This window comes from Denticeps clupeoides, chromosome 5 (assembly GCF_900700375.1).
Source record: "Denticeps clupeoides chromosome 5, fDenClu1.1, whole genome shotgun sequence".
Lineage (NCBI taxonomy): Eukaryota > Metazoa > Chordata > Actinopteri > Clupeiformes > Denticipitidae > Denticeps > Denticeps clupeoides.
Window position 1 is genome coordinate 1,275,441 of NC_041711.1, and position 19,174 is coordinate 1,294,614.

At 46.1% G+C, this 19,174-nt stretch overlaps 2 protein-coding genes across 10 annotated transcripts in view; one reads left to right on the forward strand and one right to left on the reverse strand.

Annotated features, from left to right (window-relative positions):
* Positions 1-4,971, forward strand: part of fhod3b (formin homology 2 domain containing 3b) — a 34,429-nt gene extending 29,458 nt beyond the window's left edge. For 5 of the 6 annotated variants that reach the window (XM_028979776.1, XM_028979778.1, XM_028979777.1 and 2 more), the window contains 5 exons: positions 2,496-2,686; positions 2,774-2,966; positions 3,078-3,225; positions 3,296-3,457; positions 3,550-4,971. In XM_028979776.1, the coding sequence (XP_028835609.1) occupies positions 2,496-2,686; positions 2,774-2,966; positions 3,078-3,225; positions 3,296-3,457; positions 3,550-3,632 (777 nt within the window). In that variant the 3' untranslated portion in view covers positions 3,633-4,971. The remainder of the gene's footprint in view (positions 1-2,495; positions 2,687-2,773; positions 2,967-3,077; positions 3,226-3,295; positions 3,458-3,549) is intronic. The other variant, XR_003749760.1, reaches the window with a different exon arrangement.
* On the reverse strand, positions 4,952-12,001 carry LOC114790085 (retinoic acid receptor RXR-beta-A-like). Of its 4 annotated transcripts, none has more exons than XM_028979807.1 (11): positions 11,944-11,975; positions 11,619-11,675; positions 11,115-11,265; positions 10,817-10,996; positions 9,979-10,127; positions 9,772-9,901; positions 9,573-9,699; positions 9,452-9,493; positions 9,276-9,367; positions 8,417-8,522; positions 4,952-6,095 (listed from the first exon to the last, which is right to left on the reverse strand). In XM_028979807.1, exons 2-11 carry the CDS (start codon positions 11,646-11,648, stop codon positions 5,948-5,950), a joined length of 1,155 nt encoding a protein of 384 aa, XP_028835640.1. In that variant the 5' UTR covers positions 11,649-11,675; positions 11,944-11,975; the 3' UTR covers positions 4,952-5,947. The 4 variants fall into 4 exon arrangements, with proteins under 4 accessions (XP_028835640.1, XP_028835639.1, XP_028835641.1 ...); XM_028979806.1 differs by having other exon boundaries at positions 11,115-11,268; positions 11,944-11,967; XM_028979808.1 differs by lacking the exon at positions 11,619-11,675 and having other exon boundaries at positions 4,953-6,095; positions 11,944-12,001.
* Positions 12,002-19,174: the final 7,173 nt, after the last annotated feature.

Consider the following 19,174-nt stretch of genomic DNA (forward strand, 5'->3'; position numbering starts at 1 on the left):
TAGTAGTTTTTACTGCTCTTGGTAATTAAGTTGTTTGACTCGGTAGATTGATGCTCTGGCCATTTTGGTAGTTTTTACTGCTCTTGGTAATTAAGTTGTTTGACTCGGTAGATTGATGCTCTGGACATTTCGGTAGTTTTTACTGCTCTTTGTAATTCAGTTGTTTGACTCGGTAGATTGATGCTCTGGACATTTTGGTAGTTTTTACTGCTCTTTGTAATTCAGTTGTTTGACTCGGTAGATTGATGCTCTGGACATTTTGGTAGCTTTTACTGCTCCTGGTAATTAAGTTGTTTGACTCGGTAGATTGATGCTCTGGACATTTCGGTAGTTTTTACTGCTCTTTGTAATTCAGTTGTTTGACTCGGTAGATTGATGCTCTGGACATTTTGGTAGTTTTTACTGCTCTTTGTAATTCAGTTGTTTGACTCGGTAGATTGATGCTCTGGACATTTTGGTAGTTTTTACTGCTCCTGGTAATTAAGTTGTTTGACTCGGTAGATTGATGCTCTGGACATTTTGGTAGTTTTTACTGCTCGTGGTAATTAAGTTGTTTGACTCGGTAGATTGATGCTCTGGACATTTCGGTAGTTTTTACTGCTCTTTGTAATTCAGTTGTTTGACTCGGTAGATTGATGCTCTGGACATTTCGGTAGTTTTTACTGCTCTTTGTAATTCAGTTGTTTGACTCGGTAGATTGATGCTCTGGACATTTCGGTAGTTTTTACTGCTCTTTGTCATTCAGTTGTTTGACTCGGTAGATTGTTGCTCTAGATATTTTAGTTTTTTTTACTGCTCTTGGTAATTAAGTTGTTTGACTCGGTAGATTGATGCTCTGGACATTTTGGTAGTTTTTACTGCTCTTTGTAATTCAGTTGTTTGACTCGGTAGATTGATGCTCTGGACATTTCGGTAGTTTTTACTGCTCTTTGTAATTCAGTTGTTTGACTCGGTAGATTGATGCTCTGGACATTTTGGTAGTTTTTACTGCTCTTTGTAATTCAGTTGTTTGACTCGGTAGATTGATGCTCTGGATATTTTAGTAGTTTTTACTGCTCTTGGAAATGAAGTTGTTTGACTTGGTAGATTGATGCTCTGGACATTTTGGTAGTTTTTACTGCTCTTTGTAATTCAGTTGTTTGACTCGGTAGATTGATACTCTGGATATTTTAGTAGTTTTTACTGCTCTTGGTAATTAAGTTGTTTGACTCGGTAGATTGATGCTCTGGACATTTTGGTAGTTTTTACTGCTCTTGGTAATTAAGTTGTTTGACTCGGTAGATTGATGCTCTGGACATTTCGGTAGTTTTTACTGCTCTTTGTAATTCAGTTGTTTGACTCGGTAGATTGATGCTCTGGACATTTTGGTCGTTTTTACTGCTCTTTGTAATTCAGTTGTTTGACTCGGTAGATTGATGCTCTGGACATTTTGGTAGTTTTTACTGCTCCTGGTAATTAAGTTGTTTGACTCGGTAGATTGATGCTCTGGACATTTTGGTAGTTTTTACTGCTCTTTGTCATTCAGTTGTTTGACTCGGTAGATTGATGCTCTGGACATTTCGGTAGTTTTTACTGCTCTTTGTCATTCAGTTGTTTGACTCGGTAGATTGATGCTCTGGATATTTTAGTTTTTTTTACTGCTCTTTGTAATTCAGTTGTTTGACTCGGTAGATTGATGGTCTGTAGCAGTTGCAAAAAGCATTTCACTGCACATCATACCGTGTATGACTGTGTATGTGACAAATAGAATTTGAATTTGATGCTCTGGATATTTTGGTAGTTTTTACTGCTCTTGGAAATGAAGTTGTTTGACTCGGTAGATTGATGCTCTGGACATTTTGGTAGTTTTTACTGCTCTTTGTAATTCAGTTGTTTTACTCGGTAGATTGATGCTCTGGACATTTCGGTAGTTTTTACTGCTCTTTGTAATTCAGTTATTTGACTCGGTAGATTGATGCTTTGAATATTTTGGTAATTTTTCCAGCTCTTGGTAATCCAGTTGTTTGATGCTCTGGATATTTTGGTAGTTTTTACTGCTCTTGGTAATGAAGTTGTTTGACTTGGTAGATTGATGCTCTGGATATTTTGGTAGTTTTTACTGCTCTTGGTAATTAAGTTGTTTGACTCGGTAGATTGATGCTCAGGACATTTTGGTAGTTTTTACTGCTCTTTGTAATTCAGTTGTTTTTTGACTCGGTAGATTGATGCTTTGAATATTTTGGTATTTTTTCCTGCTCTTGGTAATCCAGTTGTTTGATGCTCTGGATATTTTAGTAGTTTTTACTGCTCTTGGTAATCCAGTTGTTTGATGCTCTGGATATTTTAGTAGTTTTTACTGCTCTTGGTAATTAAGTTGTTTGACTCGGTAGTTTGGTTGAATCACCTCGCATGCTGCAGTCAGTGCTTCTGCAGCGTGAGCGCTGCTCTCTGTAGTTGCTGTGGTCTGAAGGTTTGTCTTTACAGCCTCATTCTCAGTTTTTTTTTTTGTTTCCCAGATCGACTTTGACCAGCTTCATGAAAACCTCTGCCTAATGGAGCGCCGCTGCAAAGCATCATGGGACCACCTGAAAGTAATCTCCAAGCACGAAATGAAGATAGTGATGAGGCAGAGGATGTCAGACTTCCTGAGGGACTGCACCGAGAGGATCATCATCCTGAAGACGGTCCATCGTAGAGTGATCAATAGGTGAATCTTCATTTCCACAGGCCCAGTGGTGGCAGGTTTTATTGCCAACCGTTCACCTCTCCCTTAGTTACCCCATTCCCTCTTCAGGTTTCACGCGTTCCTGCTCTTCCTGGGCCACCCATCGTACGCTGTACGTGAGGTCAGCATTCATCGCTTCTGTAAGATGGTGAGCGAGTTCGCGCTGGAGTACCGCACTGCACGAGAACGTGTGCTTCAGCAGAAACAGAAAAGAGCAAATCACAGAGAACGGAACAAGACCCGTGGGAAAATGATCATCGAGGTAGATGTGTTCAACTCTTCTGTTGTTGATCTACATTAGAATCCCTTCATCATCACCAGGGCTCTGGACCCACTTTAACCCACTTTTTTTCCTACTGTTCCACCCGTCCAGAGTGGGAAGTTTGATGTGATCTCAGACGTAGAACCTGGGGGTCTGGGATATACAGAGGAGACGGCTGAGCACGAGAGCATGAAGGCAGTGCTGCTGGGTGGGGGGTCAGTCGTCCCAGGACTCCGCACTCGAACCCGTGCCAGACAAGGTTGGTTGTCTTCTGTCACACCACTTCAGAGCCGTTCGATTCTGAATTGTGTCGGTCCCGTCCTCCGAAGGCTGCACGAGCGTATGGTCGCAGACAAAAGATGATTCCGCCGTTGGTAAAGATGCCACGGCGGATGAGATCATGGAGCGCATCGTGAGGGCAGCAACTCAGGGAGCGAATCAGAGGATGCCGCCTCGGGAGCGAAGACGGTCCAGGGCCAATCGCAAGTCGTGTGAGTTCTTCATCTTAGTCCCATAATGTCCCTTGGTCCCCATAATGTCCATTTTGCTGGTTGATTATTTGGTGTTTTTTTTCTCGCCACAGTGAGGCGATCGCTGCGGTCCACTCTCACACCAGATGAAGCTCAGGCCCTGGGCCTGGCTGGTGGGTCAGAGGTGCAGGTGTGATTATGGACTGTGGTTCCACGTTTCTTCAGTTTGGTGGCTTGGGTCTAGGCCACGGATCAAGATGCCCATGTTCTTGTCTGTGACCTGGTGCTCATGGCTTCAAGAGCCATGGTTGTGGTGAGGAGAACGTGAGGAGAACCCCTATTTGAAATTACTGTGGCATTTCACACAACCACAGCAGGTCACTGTGAAACGACACTTCAGTCCACCTCATGACATGTAGCCACGCCCCAGCACCCCCTTCCGCCAACCAAAGGGTACACGGACTGAGATCCTCACTGCACTGGTTGAAATGTTGAGATTTTGGTTGGTGTTTCACATCAGAATAAGTCTCGATATTTATTTAAGATTTAATACAGACCAATATGGTGCTGGGCTGCATGGTTTCACCTGGGTTCTCCAGGTTTCCCTGATCCGAATCGGTCAGTCTAAATTGTCCTATGGGTGTGAAGATATGGGTGCCCCGCCGTGCATAGACAACCCTGGTTGATGGAGGGAGTGACATGGAGCTTCCAGGAACTAGTGCCTTGTTTTTTATCCTGCTGGATTCTGGGAACCCCCCCACCAGGACGGCCACACGCTGTGTTCTTGTCTTCCACGTGTGGTCGGTACCGAACAGCTCAGTGAATGGGCTTCTCTGGTCCTACAGACATTCATGACAGGTTTACTAATTAACAATCACTGATAATTGTCATACGACTGTAACAGAGCGGAACCTCCCAGCCTCGTTTGTAGCATGTACATAGGGCAGAACATCTGTTCTACACTCAGAATGAGAACTTGAGATGCCGTAGAACTGCAACGGTCGGGTCCGTTTGTAGAACAGTGTTACTGCAGGTATGAAGTGGAGTAATTGAAGAGAAACTCGTGCATGACTGGAAACCTGTGATAAACCCTCCTGACTATGGGTGGGTTCCATCTGCAATAAAAAGTCTTCAGAAGAAGTGAAAGTCTTCTTGACCATGTGACTCACGGCGAGCGTCTGAAAGGCTTTGGGGACTGGTGGACGGAAACTGGGTTCAACGCGAGATCTGGATAATACTGGACACCAGCATCCGCTGGCAATGCTCCAAACAGACCGTCCGTGGCTACACGTTCTGCAGAAATCAGGTGGAGAACACTCAGGAACCACACACGTTCAGTTTTTGCTTTATACATTTAATACTTTTCTGCCAAAGAGGATGTTACATTTGCAATGTGTCCATTTCTCTTGCACCAGCTGAAGGCCAGAATACAAGATGCAAAAGCAAAAGGGAGGAAGCCTGGAACCCAGCGAGCTAAACGGCCTCACAGCACGACGAGAACATGGAAATTAAAAAAAAAAAAAAAAAAAAAAAAAGAAAGAAAAAAGGGGTTCACAGCAGAACCCAGTGCAAATGAAAACTTACTGCTCGCGTTTATCATCAAGAGCGAATGTGTGTCGGGATTTACAAGTACATAGTCCCTGAAAAACGAGCACAGTACTTCAAGCCAACTGCGTTCCCGCCTCGCCACCACCAGCTCCGCCCACTGGGCGACAGTGGCCCCCCCTGCACTCGATTCTTGGTTCTTAAAAAGCGCGCGTTGCGTCTTGACGCTTCTCGCTTTCCAGGGTTTTTAATGTCAAGTGACCATTTTAAAGCACCACAGAACACGTAGCAAAACACGTCACCGTTCTCCTGGTCACCTGACAGGGTTCATAGTGCATTCGGTGCATAATCAAGGACCTCTCCTGGTTCTGCCGGAGAAGGGCATTACGTGATGAAACCACGCACACGCTCGCTCGCACGCGCACACACACACACACACACACACACACAGAGCTCTGCTTTTCAATCCACATTTAAAGGCTCACAGGTGATCAGATCACTTCAAAAAATTTTTAAAAAATGTTTTAACCCAAACGGCTCGTTTTTAAACGACGGGTTTGAGAGAATTTTTTAAAAGCAGAACACGTATTCGAACTCTATAAAAAACGTTTTGAGTCACAGATTGGGGCGTGGCCTGCGGGTGTCACACACACACACAGAGCATCACAGATTAAAGCTTATTGAGAACAGTGCCAACAGGTCCTGTAAACCCAAATGAGAGCTTAGAGCTTATCTTAGTGTTGAAGAGGGACGCAACAATGCCCCCTACTCACACTCACACACACACACACAAAAAAAAATCATCAATTCTAGAACACAGCACCGGCACATTCTAGATCTGGGCTCTAGGGTGCACTTGGGTGGGAAACACAAAACAGATTTAAAAGTGAGGATAGCTGAATTCCTCAGGTAAAAAAAAAAAAAAAAATGCGGTCACAGTGAGCCCAGGACGTGACTCCGCCTCCTCTACGTCATCTGATGAGGAGCTTCCAGCATCTCCATCAGGAAGGCATCAATGGGCGTGTCACCGATCAGTTTAAAGAAGAACAGGTGCTCCAGACACTTCAGGCCAATGGAACGCAGCGCTGGCAGGCGGAGGAGGAGCTTCGCAAATCTGGGGGGGATTAAACAGAGATCCAAATTCTGTGTAATTCAACCACATCCAACACAAGATAGCGTCTCGCTAACATTACTGTGGGGGATTACTGAAATCACTGGAAACTGACAAAAGAAACGATACATACAGGGGGTAGGAAAGTATTCAGACCCCCTGATTTTTCACTCTTATATTGCAGCCATTTGCTTAAATCATTTAAGTTCATTTTTCCTTATTAATGTAAAAACTGATCATCCTTGAGATGGTTCTACACCTTCATTTGAGTCCAGCTATGCTTGATTACACTGATTAGACTTGATTAGGAAAGCCACACCCCTCTCTATATATGGCCTTACAGCTCACAAAACGTTTGGGACCACCTGAACCCTTCCTAGAGCTGGCCGTCCAGCCAAACTGAGCGATCAGGGAAGAAGAGCCTTGGTTAGAGAGGTAGAGAAGAACCCAAAGATCACTGTGGCTGAGCTTCAGGAGATGGGAGAAAGTTGTAGAAAGTCAACAATCACTGCAGCCCTCCACCAGTCAGGGCTTTATGGCAAAGAGGCTTGATGGAAGCCTCTCCTCAGTGCAAGACTCATGAAAGCCCGCATCATATTTGCTTAAACATCTGACTCCAGTCGGGTCTGATGAGACCAAGATAGAACTTTTTGGGCTTAATTCTAAGCAGTATGCGTGGAGAAAACCCGGCACTGCTCATCACATGCCCAATACAGTCCCAGCAGTGAAGATGGTGGTGGCAGGATCATGCTGTGGGGTCAGGACGACTGGTTGCAATCCAGGGAAAGATTAATGCGGCCACGTACAGGGACATCCTGGACTAAAACCTTCTCTTGAGTGCTCAAGACCGAAGGAGAGACCTAAACATGGCTGACCACCAACGTTTACCATCCAACCTGCCAGAACTGGAGAGGATCTGCAAGGAGGAATGGCAGAGGATCCCCACATTCAGGTTGCATCTTTCCCAGCCAGACTCATGGCTGTATTAGATCTACTAAAATAAAACTGAAATTTAAGGGGGTCTGAATACCCACTGTGATTTACTAAAAACATGTGAACATTAGATATTATTCATTTAAAATAATTGCATTAAAAGGTTTTAAAAAGCTGAATATACCCTTAATAATTTGAGGCAACTAAGTCCTGTAACTCTCAGTGGGACTTCTGCACAAGTCCACTGGTCTTATCCCACTCTTCATGAGCAACCTGCTCCAGCTGGCTCGGGTTGTGAAGGACTGCAGATTTCAGCTCCTTCCACAGATGTTCGACTGAGACCAAGCTTTCTGATGCTGGGCACCACATTTGCTCCAGAGTGGCATGATAGTCAGATTTAATGGACATACTCAAGACACAGCCAAGCAGCCGCAGTACATAACGTCCTGCATGTTTCACATAGAGGTGACTCGTGTGACTTGTCATTTATTTATTTCTTTTTTCTCGAATCCGTCCAGAGGATTTGCTTTCAACAGTGATGTCTTCCTCCGTAGTCTCCCTTCAAGTCCGTTTTGGCTGAAGCAGCGATGGCTGGTGTGATCTGACTGATGTACCGGGTCCTTGGACTTCACCTCTAATTTTCACAGTTGTTCAGGGCTCTCTGGTTACCATTCGTATTCTAAGCCTCTTCAATCCTCCTCAATCCAGGGAGGTTGGGCTTCAGTCCCGTGGACCTTAAAAGTTCTGAATGACGTGCAACGTTGTCTTATAGCCTTTATAGCCTGTCTGTGGTCCATGTTCAGTGTGGTACTGAACATAATAGCACGGTGGCTACTTTTCCCAATTATTACTTCAGTCTTATCTAGGGGAACCATCATTTCTGTCCAGGCCTGTTTCATAAGAGGCCCGGTTTTCCTTTATTCATTTTCTGTAAATTATGTATAGTTTCTTTTGTCAGTTTCAAGTGGCAGTGGTTTCCTAGCGGTTAAGTAATCAGACAGTTGGCGGTTCAAATCCCGAACCGCCAAGGTGCCACTAAGCGAGGTACCCGGGCGCCTGTCATGGTGCCCACTGCTCACTGAGGGTGATGGTTAAATAGAGAGGACATGTTTCACCATGTGCTGCGATGCAGCGTTTCACAATGACATTCACTTTGTGGGTTTATCTTTCTATAACAGAAGGGGGTACTAGCAAATGTTCCCTAAAGGATATAATACATTTATATGTAATTATTACAATGAAGATTAAAGCTATAAATATGATAAAATATTCTATATGTACAGCAAAACACTTTATTTATGCTACAATGCAAAAAAGTAGAATGTGGTGTCCCTGCACAAGTATGTTGGTGTGTGTGTGTGTGTGTGTGTGTGTGTGTGTGTGTGCTTTACCTGCCCTGCTGCTCAGGGTACTTGTGTCTGCAGTAGGCCTCCAGTGTAGCATAAACTCGCTCCCTCAACAGCTCCACCTCGCTGCTGCAGGACAGACCCTTGGCATCTGAGACACACATCATAGCAGAAAAACTGTACCCATTTACAGTTAATTCTACATCACATTAAATTTTAAAAAATAATAATAATAATCTGCTGGAAAAGGTGCTGCATCTGATGTTTCCTTTTAATAAATGTAGGGGGTGGGGGTAATAAACATTTTAGGCCTTATTGGCCAGGCCTGACTTTATGTAATGTTTGTGAAAGTGCCGCAGGTCTAAGGCGGCCGACACGCCACGCGTCACCCAGAAACCGGTCCGGGTGCAGCTGGCCGTCCGGACAGCGGCGTCCCCACCCTGCGTTCGGCCCCTCGCGATTGGTGGACTTCGGTTTATACTGTTGCATTAGTAATGATCTCTGGTTCGTTTTTTGGTAAAGCACGTTGCATATTTGTTAAAAAGAGTGATTACGATTTTGACTTGAACAACGTCTGTCATTAGGCGTGTTACGGGGAAGGGGCCGTGTAATCAGAAGGTTGCCGGTTCGAATCCCGATCCCCCAAGGTGCCACTGAGCAAAGCGCCGTCCCCACACACTGCTCCCCGGGCGCCTGTCATGGTGCCCACTGCTCACCAAGGGTGATGGTTAAATGCAGAGGACACATTTCACTGTGTGCACCGTGTGCTGTGCTGCTGTGTATCACAATGACAATCACTTCACTTTATAAAAAAAAAAAAAAAAGTCTGCAACGTCCCAGAGAGGAAGGAGCCCTGACGGCGACCGGCCACGCCCAGTAAAGCGGGAAGAAAGCGGGCGTGTACCTGGGTTGAAGAGGACGATGGCACGCAGGCAGCCCAGCTCCGACTTGTCCATCTGCATATCCCTCATCTTACACACCAACTCCGTTAGCACCCTGCCTCACACACACACGTACGTACGGTGAGCTCTGGCGTCGGGACAGGGGGACGAGGTAAAGAAGCGTCGAGCCGGCGGTTACCTGTCGAAAACGGCCCCCACCTCCGGACTCTGGGCGCAGTCCCTGTTTAAAAAACCCGTTTTTAACCGTCACGGAACAACATGGTGGGTCCAGGTGGGTGTGTGTGTGTGTTTCTGGCTACCTGTCAAAAATGGCTTCCAGGCCGTACATGTTGTCTGTGGGTCGGTGGAGGGCGGGGTTCTGCAGGACGTCCTCCCTCATCCCAATGGAACGATGCGAAAAGACCGCAATCAACAACTCATTCCAGCCTGGGGGAGGAGACTTGTGGTGAGAGGACACGCCCGCGTCTGACGGCGGCGGCGCCGAGGCGTCACACTCACCCGCCCGCAGAAGAACCACCTGGTCGTCCAGCGGAAGCTCGGAGAAGTGCGGGATCCTCTTGGCCCATTCGACCAGCAGGAAGAGCTGCCTGTCGGCCGCCTGGCACATGCTGGTGACCGGATCGCTGGGCTGAAGGGACAAGGGAGGGGGACGGGTCAGGACAGGAACGGGCCGCCTGGCGCCGCCACGGCTAGCCCGGGCCTCACCAAGCCGGACGCGTGCATCTCCGCCTTGCGCTCGGACATCAGCTCCGCCTCCAGAATCTTGTCCACCGGCATCTCCTCGCTGGCTCCATGGCTGGTGTCCAGCTCGCCACCGTCCCTCTCCTTCCCCCGCTGGCGCTCGTCCTGCACGGCTGGAGACGGACGGGACGGGAATTAACGAACGGTTCTCCATGCGATCTGGCCCGTTTCAGGGGTTCTCCTAAAATGGGTTCCAATTTGAATGTCTCTCTTCCACGTCCCCATGTGGACTTTTTTTTTTCTGACCTGACCTTAAACCCAAAGTAATGAAACGTTCGTGGTCGTGAAACCTTTCTAACGAAGCGACGCGGCCGTTACAGCGCCACCGACCTGCGTCTCTGCGTGGACATTTCACATAACTCTCCCGTGTGGACGCAGGGTTTTTTTAGAAACCAAATAACCCTTTTAGAGAAAAGCGTCCTCGTTTGGACGGGCTCCTGATGTCCACCCAGTTCCACAGTTACACTGCTGTAAGGGCCCAAACTTGAAAAAATTGGGGACATTTTGAAATCCCGGTCCCTTCGTCGGATCCTGCAAACAGACGCTGTGCAGAACGTGACGCCCGGGGAGCAGTGTGTGGGGACGGTGCTTTGCTCAGTGGCACCTTGGCGGGTCGGGATTCGAACCGGCAACCTTCTGGTTACGGGGCCACTTCCTTAACCGCCAGGACACCACTGTCCCCATGTTCCCCACCAGCCAATAGGCAAAATAGATGTGAGAACAGAGCTAGAACCGCAGGTCATTTTAAGAGTACCGAGGGACAGTGGGTTGGGCATGAAAGGTGGACGATGGACGTTCGTACCTTCTCTCTTCATGCCCATGGCCAGGCACTTCTGGTAGCGGCAGTACTGACAGCGGTTCCGCTGCCGCCGGTCCACCAGACAGTCCTTGGTGTCCCTGCAGACGTAACTCAGATCCTTCCTCACGGTGCGTTTGAAGAAGCCCTTGCAGCCCTCACAGCTGTACACGCCGTAGTGCTTCCCTGCGCACACACACACACACACACACACACACACACACACACACACACACACACACGCGCGGTCAGAAAGAGCCGAGAACCATGACAGCGCTCGTACCGCTACAGAACGGCGGGCCACCTGAGGACCGGTCACCGCAGATGGCACACAGGCGCTTGTGGGGCAGCATGGGTCCAGGACTGTGGCTGGGCGTCGGCCGCAGCCCAAACGGGGGCTTCACATCATCTGAGCTGCTGACCGCAGGAAGACCGGACATCGACACGGAGCTGACCTGCTGAACACAAGCACGGGGTGAATCACGGGTGAAAGCGGCCCACGAAGTCCCAGGTTCGAACCCAGGGGGGACCGTCCCCGCCACCACTGATTAAAATGCTGTAAATGTAATGGTACTCGGTACAAAATCACGCTGTATACGCGGGGGATCCTGGGTGTGGTGAAAAGTTGCGGGTCACGTGACGGGCACAACGCAACCTGGATGGATGCGAAGAAGGGGACATTGTACCGTCGCATTGCAACATGACGACAAAAGGTGTCACCCACCCCTCTAATACAGACTAATAACGCGCCCCCCATCTCTCTCTCTCACACACACACACACACACACACACACACCGCGCTACTCACAGCTAGGGCGGTCGCGGGGGGCGAGCTCATAGGTTCAGGGGGACACTGCGCGGCGACCTGTCGGGAGAAACGACATTTCTTTTTTCTTTTTTTTTTTTTTTGTTTTATCGAAACGCGCGTCCCGACCGACGTCGCGTCAACTCATAAACAAAGTTGTGGCCTAACGGAGTCGCCGCCGCCGCCCTCCCGTCCCCCTGCCGCCGCGATCCGGGCGCCCGGCGCACACACGCGTCGCCGCGGCGGAGGAGGAGGAGGAACGTCGGCGCCTTTCGCGTGAAATCTCGGCCGGGCGCCGCGTTTAAAGGGAATAAAAGGGGGAACTGACCGCGCAGCTGCAGGCCGCAGTCCGACAGGCAGGAATCGGGCGCAGCGCGGTTGCCAGGTTGGAGCTTTTCAAGAACAACGAAAAGCTTCAAATGCCCGCCACGCTAACCTCGTGAATCATACCCGAATGTAGACCTGTATTACGCTCATACGTTCAAATTTGTGTTCAGTTATCTAATGTACAGTTTTATAAATACATACATCATTTATAATATTCCGTAAGTGAAAAAGAGCTGTTACCTTTTTATTTGGCACAATAGATATAATTTAATTATTCTAGTATCACAATACAACCTTACAACGTATAATATCTTCTGTTAAAATACAATTAAGGACTGCTTTGATACCGAAACCCAGTTATCTTTGGCCAAGACTACAGAAAAAAATTACAGTTCGGAAACAGCCCAACTTGGCAACACATGAGAACCCGCCCAACCTGGCAACACGCAGACAGACTGCGCAGTTTCAGCGCAGCGCAGTCTGAGGAACTTCCCTCTTCCTCCTCCTACTCTTCCTCAGCCCGCAATCACTGAACCCACCAGACGCAGAACTGGCCCTTTTTAAAATGTCATTGACCTTATTAGCTGTGTTAATTCAGATAGATTTTGAAGAAGAAAATATAAATAAAATGATTATTTATTTTTTACTTTTATTTTACACATATATTTGAATTTGAACACATGGTCAAAAACCAACCCTTGAGATGATTCTTCAAATCTTCTCAAGGCTAGTTAAAACCATGCCGTCTGCCACTTTTGCAATTTTCTGACCTGATTGTAACAACTCTTTCTGGAGTGTTGTAGACTTAAAAAAAGTTCAACTAACCAGCATAGATCTCTAGTCCGTGGGCAATTCTGCTGTTTTTTATCTACACTACAGGCACTCTGTTCATCTACATTTTTCTGAGCAGATTGCAGGAATATGAAGGCTCGAGAATGGATATAATCCTCTGATTATAAGAAAAGTCCTTAAGGAGGAGATCCCAGTTCTAGTGTGATGGAGGTTTGTTTGTCAGGGACTGACTTCTGGACGCATCTGTGGCACCAGTACCATTTTGTGGCTAGAGATTGTAAAGTGAAGTGAAGTGATTGTCAACACAGCAGCACAGCACATGTTGCACACACTGAAATTTGTCCTCTGCATTTAACCCATCACCCTGAGTGAGCAGTGGGAGCAGTGTGTGGGGACGGTGCTTTGCTCAGTGGCACCTCAGTGGCACCTTGGCGGATCAGGATTCGAACCGGCAACCTTCTGATAACCTTCTGAATAACTTGTGAAAGAATAAAGTTACATTAAAACCACACCATTGTTTTTCTTGTGAAATTACCAATAAATTTGATGTGTCACATGACCCTCTTCCTATTGAAAAAACAAATGTTGGATCCAAGATGGCCGACTTCAAAATGGCCACTATGGTCACCACCCATCTTGAAAAGTTTGCCCCCTCACATATACTAATGTGCCACAAACAGGACGTTAATATCACCAACCATTCCCATTTTATTAAGGTGTTTCCATATAAATGGCCCAGCCTGTACTTTCAGTGGATTTAATGTAGGATTTTTTTTTTGTGGGTTTACAGAATAAAATTAGAGGTCAAGAAATAACCATTACTTCTTTACATTTTAAGAACAGGTAACATATCAGGCAATCTTGTTGCTGAATGAAATTGTTCTGCTTTACAGCTAATTAAGTACACCAGTGACAGCTAATAGCTGAAGCCCAATTCAATTTTTGGCCGGATGGTGCAGGGAGGGGGTCAATCTCCTCTTAATAAATCCCCCTGCACACATCCGGTCCATCATTCCAGTAACCAGCTCTTCCTTGCAGAATGCAAATGGGACATTCTGGTGTGATGTCTCTCTCATACTTTGCATGTGACAGTCAAACAGCGTCAAAGGTCACACCCAGTTTTATTACTGATGTAGCCAAGAAACCAGGACACTCCAATCTATATTCTGTTCATTCATATCTCAACATTTAGGCACTGATCACCACAACTTCAGTCTTATCTGAGTTAAGAATAAGGAAGTCTCTGATGTACTTTACACAAATTTTCAGGTGATGAATTTTTTCTGGCTTTATCCTGTAAACCTGGGTGTCTTCTGCATAAAAAATAAAATGTACTCAACGTCTATGAATCTAATGTATGACCGGCAGCACGTACAATGAGAATCAAAGGGGGCCCAGTACTGAACCCTGTGGAACTCACTCTGGTTTTTGCAGAGTTGTCATTGCTCAGTCCTACAAAGTGAAAGTGGTAAGTATGATTTGAACCAGTTGGTTGACCCACATATTCCAAATAACTTTTCAAGCTGATTTAGTAGTATGTTATGGTCTGTTTTCTCAAAAGCTGTACTAAGGTCTATGAGAATTAGCACAGAGATAAGGTCCTGGTCAGAAGATAGGAGAAAGTTTTTCAGTAAGGCACTATCTGCGTTATGGTCTAAAGTCAGACTGAAAAGTATGTAGTATGCCATTTGTGTTCTGATCTGAGGTGGTGAAATTGATCTGATTTGAAGTGGTGCTGTTCAGTGCGACATTCGATCTGAGGTGATGATGTTGACAGGCAAGCTCTGAGGTGATCATGTTCAGAGTGAGATCTGATTTGATGATCTTCAGAGTGAGATCTGATTTGATGATCTTCAGAGTGAAATCAGAGTCATGTTCAGAGGGGACCAGACTGGTTTTTATCATTAATTAATTTTTAAATTATAACCCCTAAAACAAATAAGAATCCTGGAAGAGGCGATCAGTGTGGCTGTGGGTGCTGACCCCAACCCCTTTTCTCACCCTCAGCTCCTGTCCAGCTGCTCTGCCCTTTGACCCCTACTGCTGACCTCCCAGCTCATTCCCACGCCACACCTTTTTGTGTGCCTATCGTCATGGCAACACTGTGGTCCCCAGCCAGTGTTTGAGATGCTGATACTATCAGCCACAAAGATTCAGATCCATTTCAGGTAAGACAGGGCAGTGGTGGCCTAGTGGGTAAGAAAGTGGACCCGTAATCAGCCACCGATCGTAATCAGCCACTGATCGTCCCCACACGCTGCTCCCCGGGCACCTGTCATGGCTGCCCACTGCTCACCAAGGGTGATGGTTAAATACAGAGGACATATTTTGTTGTGTCACCGTGTGTTGTGCTGCAGTGTCTCACAATGACAATCACTTCACTTTCACTTTCATTGTTCTGCAAAGCAGGATTAAATTTTACTGCAGCCCAACTGAAGCTTACATGGCTCTGACAGTCCAGCAGCACACTGAACACACACAAGTCCAACCCCGGCCCCCGTCCGACCTGCCGTGCCCCCTCATCCATCACTCGCGGCCTTATTGTAGCAGACGAGATGTTCTCTATTGTGAACGGGTTTCTTAGGCAACCCTGGCGCTGCGTGTAATGAGGTGGACAGAGGGACAGGCGCAGCAGCCACAATCCCTCACAACCCTCTCAGGACGCGGAGCGGAGTGGACACTGCGTGGGACCGTTCCTGATAACTGCAGCAGGTAACAAACAGAGCTTCAGTCACTCCAGTAACTTGTATTAGCATGAATCACCATTGACTGACCACGACCTTTGATGCGCCCTGCTGAGAGGAGAACCACCTCAAACCAGGTGGTTCTACCCCGGAGAAGAGTGGACTGCACACTCCAGGTCAGGGATGAACCACTGGAATCTTGATATTAGTACTGGACCAGATCAGCATCAGCAGTTTTGTGGGTGCTGCAAAGGTCTACCTGGACAGAAGTTTCTACGCAGGGTTGCTGGAGTTCCTCTGCCTGGCAGGATGAGTTGCATTGAAAGGGTCCAGCTGGGTGGTTCAGGCACTTTAGGGGAATGCCCCCCAAGATGCTGCCATTGTGTTTCTTTCAGGCACATCCTACTGTGTGGAGACCACTGGAGAGATTGTCTTGGGAGAGCCTTTGGACCTTCAGGATCGGTTCATCCTGCTGCCTCCACGGCCATCATCTGGAAGCTGATCTGGGAAGCTGATCTGAACTTAACGGAATCAACATGATGATTCCGTTTCTGATGGTTTCTCTCGTCTCAGGAGTGAGAAGATGGATTGTGGATAAACTTAACATTGGGGGTCAGAGGCTGATTGTCCAAACGCAATTCTTGTGTCCAACTGATTGAAGTGCAGGAGTTGTGGATGGACATCAGTCCCCTGGCCTCTCTCTGCTTTGGACGTAGAAGCAGATGGAGAGACAGGCTGGTTGACTGAGTCGCCACATTCTGAATGCAGGAACCATTGGTTTGTAAATCTGAAGCCATTAAGTATTAAAATGCATACTCAATATTAAGTGATATTAAGTATCAATTGAGTCCAATTGTTAATGAAATTAGCACTGACAGTCACTTTATATAAAAGCTGGGAGGAAATGTTCACACACAAACTCCAGCACAAACCCCCCCGCTGTATTGATTAGAAATGGCAGACTCAGCAGCCGCTCCCACCCCTGCTGGACACAGCCTGTAACTGAATACCACTACATTTGACCTTTTTCTATGATAAAAATGCAAATAAAACAGACAAAAAAAAAGCCTCAGTGTGTCTATCCTCTTCATTTTTATTGTATAATTAAAGTAGATATTCCTGTATAGGTGTTCACACACTAATGATGTCTGGCTACACCAGTCGGAAATACCTAGAGATAATTTTATAGAGATGCTTGAACTGTATAAAATCATGTCGGATAAAGTAATCTGCTCTGACCTGTAGCAGGCTGGTGGTCCAAAAAATTAAGTGGGTTTTATTAATAACTGGCCAGCCTGGTCTTTTTGGCGAGATGGCATCCACCCCAACTGGGCGGACGAAACTGAGTGACCAACCAGCATTTATACTATTGACAATGTGTCTTTACTTCGCTCTATTAAAACACGAGCTCATACAAGAAACAGGAAGGTTAATAATAAAACACATAAATGTCTGTTCCCCAGGCTGGACGGTGTGTCTGTTTCAGCAACTTATTACCCGTTATTACCATCATTGCAGTACCTCCGATATAAGAATAGGATTATTAAATCTAAGATCTCTCACACCTAAAACGCTGATTATTAATGAAAATAATAATCACTTGGTAAAAAAAAAACAAATTTGTAGCATTAAACGAGTCTAGTCCTCCTGGTTGCAGATATGTACCCCGACCTTGCTTAACTGGAAGAGGAGGTGGCGTCGCAGTCATATAGAACGATAACCTCGGTAAAAGTTCCATTGATTATTACTTAATAAACAGAATAGGACCTATGCATGACAGACCTGTAATAGGACCTACTCATGAAGGTGGTCACATGCCCGATCTTGTACTGTCCTTCGGTTTAAATATAGAAGATATAGTTACTCTTCTGCAATCTGAAATGATCTCAGATCATTTCCTCATCACTTTTAAAATATGTCTCAGACAATAAACTCAACCCCCCTCGTTATAGAGACAAACGGACAATTACATCAAGTAGGGCACAGAGGTTTATTAATACCTTACCAGATTTATCAACGCTGATAAAGCGCCGTCCCCACACACTGCTCCCCGGGCGCCTGTCCCTGCTGCCCACTGCTCACTCAGGGTGATGGTTAAATGCAGAAGACAAATTTCACTGTGTGCACTGTTTTGCTTGTCCTGCTTGACCTGAGTGCAGCGTTTGACACTATTGATCACGCTATTCTCCTTGCCAGGTTAGAGAATGTTGTTGGGATAAAGGGAATAGCCCTCGTATGGGTTAGATCATATTTGACGGATTGGTATCAGTTTGTGGACATTAATGGTAATTTGTTTGGTGTTCCACAAGGTTCTGTCTTAGGTCCACTGCCACTTTCCTTACATGTGTTACCTTTAGGTCACATCATTCGTAAACAGGGTATAAATTTTCACTGCTATGCCAACAACACACAGTTGTAATACCCAATGTGATAAATCCTATCCTAAAAATGATCAAATTCATCGCTGAGCACCTGCCACATTCGTACCAAGTTTGTTGTAGGAAGCAGTCATCCGAACCCTGATTTAAAACCTGATCTTGATCACAGTCAGATTTTGAATTATAGGCCGATATCCAACCTCCCAACCTCCCACTTCCACAGCTGTGGAGTGGCTTGCCAGTCAGTGTTCAGGACAGGTTCAGTGTACTCTGACCTTCTGTTAAAATTCAAAGACACAGTGTCAATTATTAAGTTCACTTCATTACACAGTCACGCATAGACTAATAAATGTACTTATATATTGGATCTTGAACAAGTAGCACCCGGTGTTATAAATCCATAAGTTCACCTTGGTTAGACTGTCCTAGTTAGGGTACCATGCCACCGTTGCACAAACGACTCAGCCTGAAACGAACCAGAGGGTCACCACAGTCACTACCAACGTAACAGCTAAAGCTTCAGGGATCTTCAAATGGACCAGTAGCATTATAATGGCCATGTAGACCATAACACTGGTGAAACCTACTCTGCACTGTCCAGTACCTCCAAACATTGACAGATGATCTATACTACACTTTGGAGTTTTCCACTTTGGACGTCCCTCCCTGTATCACTCCTTCCCAGGGTTTCTTCCTTTCTTTTTATGTTTTTTAGTGGAGTTTTTCCTTGCCTGCAGAAGGGTCAAGTGTGGGGGGTGTCAACTGTAGGCCCTGTCAAAGACCACTGAGACATTCTGTATGTGATTTTGGGCTCTGTAAGAAATATATGTTGTTGTTGTTGATCGTTTTTACATGCACTACTACCATGATAACCAAGGGGTTACTCCGGTCCGGGATCTGGACCGGATCTGGAGTTTCACGTTTGTCCTGTGTAATGTTTCCTAATCGTGTTCATCTGTGTCTGATGTATAAAGCTGCCCTGTTACTGGATGTCTTCCCTGTCCTGTCCATCACAGATTAAACCCCTGTTTCCCCATCCTTCTTCATCATCAAGTCTTGTCATCATCTCAATTCACCTGCCTCGCCATGCCAAACGGCCATGACAACTACTGCAGTAAACATGATTCCCAGACATCCTCATGCAATGTAGTAAATAAAAATTCAAGTTATTTCTTATCCACTTATAGGACATATCCTACGATAATGGAACAGATAGAATAGAATAGAGTAGAATAGTCTTTCTTGTCACTGTTGCAGGAACAATATAACTTTTGCTTAGAGCCATAATAAATCACTGAATTTTTAGTTGTGGGAGGATTTGTACAAAATTTTATCTGAGACACACGGTTTGTGTACTTCCTCCATCTTACATTATGTT

What these genes read in the sequence shown, in the direction of transcription:
- LOC114790085 (XM_028979806.1), bottom strand. Translation starts at nt 11,648, where the DNA reads ATGAGCTCGCCCCCCGCGACCGCCCTAGCT. An exon ending in CCCCCGCGACCGCCCTAGCT is followed by an intron (nt 11,269 to 11,618) that starts GTGAGTAGCGCG and finishes GCTTGTGTTCAG; the next exon opens with CAGGTCAGCTCCGTGTCGAT. An exon ending in TACCCTGAGCAGCAGGGCAG is followed by an intron (nt 6,096 to 8,416) that starts GTAAAGCACACA and finishes AATCCCCCCCAG; the next exon opens with ATTTGCGAAGCTCCTCCTCC.